General features: G+C 35.7%; 2 protein-coding genes across 3 annotated transcripts in view; both read right to left on the bottom strand.

Moving 5' to 3' along the window:
- LOC106942756 (claudin-4-like) overlaps positions 1–2554 on the bottom strand; it is a 17419-nt gene extending 14865 nt beyond the window's left edge. For both annotated transcript variants that reach the window (XM_015026090.1, XM_015026091.1), the window contains exons 1-2: positions 2453–2554; positions 98–212 (exon numbers count right to left, since the gene is read on the bottom strand). In XM_015026090.1, the coding sequence (XP_014881576.1) occupies positions 98–212; positions 2453–2523 (186 nt within the window). In that variant the 5' untranslated portion in view covers positions 2524–2554. The remainder of the gene's footprint in view (positions 1–97; positions 213–2452) is intronic.
- A 704-nt stretch (positions 2555–3258) lies between these two features.
- Positions 3259–4678, bottom strand: part of LOC106942757 (claudin-4-like) — a 4979-nt gene continuing 3559 nt past the window's right edge. Inside the window, exon 2 of the mRNA XM_015026092.1 lies at positions 3259–4396. Within this exon, the coding sequence (XP_014881578.1) occupies positions 3950–4396 (447 nt within the window). The 3' untranslated portion in view covers positions 3259–3949. The remainder of the gene's footprint in view (positions 4397–4678) is intronic.

Genomic DNA, 4678 nt, shown 5'->3' with positions numbered 1-4678 from the left:
TAGAAATAGGGTGGAGTAAAGAAAAGCATTTAAAGCGAACTAATCATAACTATCATGCTAATTTCAAGCATAAAATGTCTTTTGATCATATGATTACCGTATCACCACGATGGATCACAAACCACTCAGGCAGGGCGCAGCAGATGATGACCCCAAACAGCCCGATGGCACTGAGAACCACACAAACCGTCTGAACTGTTTTTGATGCCATTCTGTAAAAGACAAAGAAGAAAATCAAAATTAAAAAAATGGGATTAAATAATTTTCTGTGACATATTCTTGGGTTTTCTTCTTGGCGTCTTCTATGCAGGATTGGGCCTCTGGCAGCGATGTGCACAGACAGACACTAGAGGGCGCTAAGAGCACCTGCACCCTCAAAACCACAACATGTTCAACATTATAACAACTACATATAAACTTAGGTTTACATGTTAGATTTACTTAAATTTAGCTGCAAGAAAAAACTTAAAATCTTTAAGTTTTAAAGATTTTTAAATCTTTAAAGCAAGAGAGCTTAAAGAGCCACACGATGAGTCGTTCACCGTCCTTCATCTGCACAAAAACTAAAGTGAAACTTATAATATCAGCAGCCATCTTGTTTCCAGCTCTCATTGCTTATAACTAAGAATAATATCAGTCATGTGTCTCACTGACCACCTGCACAGGTGTTGATGATTCTCATGACAGTCATATTCTGTGGTCCAGTTCTTACTACGTTCTGTTGGTTATGGGTCAGTTATGGCGCTTTTCCACTAACTAACCGGTTCGGTTCCGGTCCGCCTCGATTCATTTTCTATTATCAAATCAGGCTCTTATTACTTCACCTATAACAAGACATTTCTCCTTGTTATCAGTGAATTAATCTGCAGATGGAACCAGAACTTTTTCATCAATATTAGGAAATTATTGACTGACAACAAGCTCATATTTGTTGCTGTAAAGTTTCTTGTAAGTTAGTTTTGTCTTATTTATGTTATACTGAGATATTTGCACCATGAACTAAACTAAAATTAGTTGGTAAGATTTTGTGTTTTTGGATGTATTTGAGTCCATCAGAACCAGAACCTTGACATTCTCTATTGCTGAGTGTTGCTGCAAACATCAGAGGAGAGTTGACCACAGCTGCAGCGCTCACCATATCAGAGCGTATAAAGGAAAACCTCACTATCTGTGGTAAAACCAAACCGCACATCAACAGGTTAGAGCGACGTGGCAGAGAAACGAGACTTTAGATCAGAGATGTGATGACAGCTGCTTGATTTCTTTGTGCCATGAGGCTCAAAATGTCTGTTTGCATTCCTGCATCTGGTAACAAAGTAAAGAACCTCTGAGTTATTTTTGACCAGGACTTATTTAAATCTAATATTAAACTGGTTTCTTTGATTTCCTTCTTTCTGGGTTATTGCTAAAATTAAAGCTATCCTGTCCAGGAGAGACGTAGAAAACAGTCCATGCATATTTGAGTTATTTTGTCTGGGTAATAAAATCATCTGACCGTTTTCATTGTGTCTTTGTTGTGTTGGTAATCTGAAGGCTTAAATCTCACTCTTAGAAAAACAAAAACATGCAGTTAATCGATTTTCAATCAATTTTCTCCACCACAGAGTTAAGAATAAATAAACGTTTTCACTGAGGCTCTTTAAACGTATAAACATTTTAAACTTTAAATTGACCTTTGTATATAAAACAGACCAGGATATATTTGCTTATTGAGAGGAAACGCAAAAGAAAAGATTTTCTCCACGTCCCGTAGGAGGTTCAGTATAATTATTTCATTATATAAAGTGTTATAAATGTACATTTATGAATAAATATGCTATGTTTCTAATATTATCTTAAGTGTGTAGCTGTTTTTGTAATGAATGTGTTTTTAATGATGTGAAGGAAGAGAAGCCAAATAAGTAAACAAATATTTCTCTTATTTTAGCTTCTCCTCATTGGCTCCCTGCTAAATTAACACATAAAGTCTTTAATAATCATTTTATTAAAGGTTTTTCTGGTTATTTCTGCTGCAGGACAAACTGAACGCTTTAATATCAACTCTGTACAGTTATTTAAACTTTTAACTGATTTAAAAGTTCACTTCATGAGGTTCGACTGGGAAAACTAAGCAACTAAATGTTCTTACTCTCCTCAACTAACTTTTTATTTAACATAGAACATTTATTTTTTTTGCTTTGTAAATTCCTTAGAGATAAAGTATTGTGAATTGGCACAATAAAAATAAACTGAACTGAAAATACTTTTTTGTCTCTTTCGGTTTAATAAATCTTAATTTAGCACATTAAATATGTATGAATGATAAAAAAAAGTTACATTTGGTTCTAAAAAGGTTCATTTTGTGCACATTATGGTGGATTTCTGTTAAAATTAGAATCAACAATTCTTCTATTTTAGCTAAATCAGTTTTTCTTTGCATTAAAAATGGATAAACAGGTGAATAATTTCTTACCTTTCTCGCGTTCTGCAGGTTCTTCTGTCTGTTGTGTCTTTAAATAAAGTGGAAACTGTCTGAAATAGCATTTAAGGTGTGGCTGTTGCTTCATAACGAAAGTTCTGCTTGGTTTTTTCCACTTCTGTGATTTTGATTCATGCCAGTGAAGAGTCTGTGCTCATCTAAGTACAGGATGTAACTTTTCACATCTTTAGCAATTATTTCTCGTAAGGATTTGACTTTGCAATAAAGAAAAAACCCCATTGAGTTTTTGTCATTGCATACTATGGAGCTGGTTGCTGGTTCTGAATGTGGATCGGACGAAAGCAACGGTTTTCTCACGCCTGGTGCACACATTGAGTTTGTCAGTAATTATAAATGTACGAAGCCACATGCGTTTTTGATTGCAGCAAAATTTAATGTGTTTTATTACAAAGTGAAAATAACTGAATGTGTTGATGCCAAATTCTGACCCGACCATCCGAATGTCGCAGCAGAAATCCAGACTCATCAGACCAGGCGACGTTTTCCATCTCCTACTGTCCAGTTTTGGTGAGCCTGTGTGGATTGTAGCCTCAGTTTCCTGTTCTTAGCTGCCAGGAGCAGCACCCGGTGTGGTCTCCTGCTGCTGTAGCCCCTCCAGGTTCTCTTTTTCTGACTATTCTCTGTAAACCCTAGAGTTGGCTATGTGGGAAAATCCCAGTAGTTTGTGAAATACTCAGACCAGCCTGTCTGGCACCAACAAACCCCCCAACTTCCAATGTTACATTAATGAGCACATCTGAAAATGTAACAATTGAAGAAAAACTCATAAACAGAAATAGTTATGAAAAATCAGCAAAAACTTTTCATTATTTATTTGTTTGCAAATGAAAATACAGAAGCAAAAGCTGAAATATAAGATAAATTAAAGTCTGACTGTAACACTTTATCTGAAGGATTTGCATAATTTTCTAAAACAATATTATTTTTGCATGAGATGAAGAATCAAATAGTTGAAGTAAAGTTTTCTGTAATTTGCTTACATTTTTTTATTTTTGTAAAACAAAAATCATATTCTATGAAACTGTTTTTTTTTATTCATCTTATTTAATTTCCAATCACATCTGACCAAAGATAATGATCTGTTGTGGTTATTGTACAAAAACAGAAATAGTTACAGTAAATGTTTTATCAATAGAAAATAAAGCAGAAAACTGAGAAACATCATGAAATTGAAGCAAATCTGGTTGGTAATTATGTTGACTGGTTTTTAAACTGGAATTAAGAAAGCATGAAGAAAATAAACATAAAACAGTTTTAATATGCAAACAAAAAAATGAATCAAAAGTTCACTGAAATCAAATTTTCCAGCATTCAGGAAAATTATGTTAAAAGTCAAACACCAAATGTTAAAAGTATAGAAATGATAATTTCACATCATCTTCCCAGTTTTTACCTAAATTTATCCCTTGTCTGCCCGTCTGTTGGTCACCAGTTCCTTCCATCAAGCCTCTACATTCTGTATGTTTTAGCTTAAACTCTGTTGCTGAAGAAGCTGGCGGTTCCTCCAGAGCTGCTGGATCTGCTTAAGTAGCAGAGCAGACCTCCAGTCAGCATCAACATCAAACCAGCTATAAAGCCGATATAGATGCTCGCTCCCAGCATCATTCCCTCTGGTGCATTGCTCATATTATTTGTCACCCAGCTGACCGGGATGATCACCAGCAGGCCGGCCAGCAGCAGCCCCACTGCGGCCGCCAGGATCATTTTGGGTTTGGGGGCTTGGTTCTGAACACATGGGGTGAAGTCGGAACCAAAGATCAGGAGGAGGAGGCCGAGACCACAGAGGATGCAGCTGATGACGGTCAAGGCCCTTAAGGCCTGAATTTTAGAGAATATCAGGGAGTCATCATGCGTTACGCACGCCTGCAGTCCAGTTCCCTGCTTCATACACGTCTTCCACAGACCTACATGAACTTCCTATCCACCCAAACACAGAGAAACAGATATTTACATACAATTTATTAAACATGCTGTATGATATTAAATCTCATAGAAAAATCTAATTAATTTCTTTTTACTGAATGTCAAAATTATGCTTTTTATTTTTATTCTTTTATTTTATTTTTTTGAGAATATTTTTCAACTCCCATCCAAACGTTTATATAAATTAACATCACTGAGTCTTTAAACAGTTTAGAAAAGAACAGATGATGTCAGGAATCTGTACGTTTCTGATGAGGCGTAAAACTGCAAAGTCAA

This window comes from Poecilia latipinna, unplaced genomic scaffold, assembly GCF_001443285.1.
Source record: "Poecilia latipinna isolate Pla-1442-1.1 unplaced genomic scaffold, P_latipinna-1.0 Scaffold4524, whole genome shotgun sequence".
Lineage (NCBI taxonomy): Eukaryota > Metazoa > Chordata > Actinopteri > Cyprinodontiformes > Poeciliidae > Poecilia > Poecilia latipinna.
This window is presented reverse-complemented; position numbering and strand designations above follow the sequence as displayed.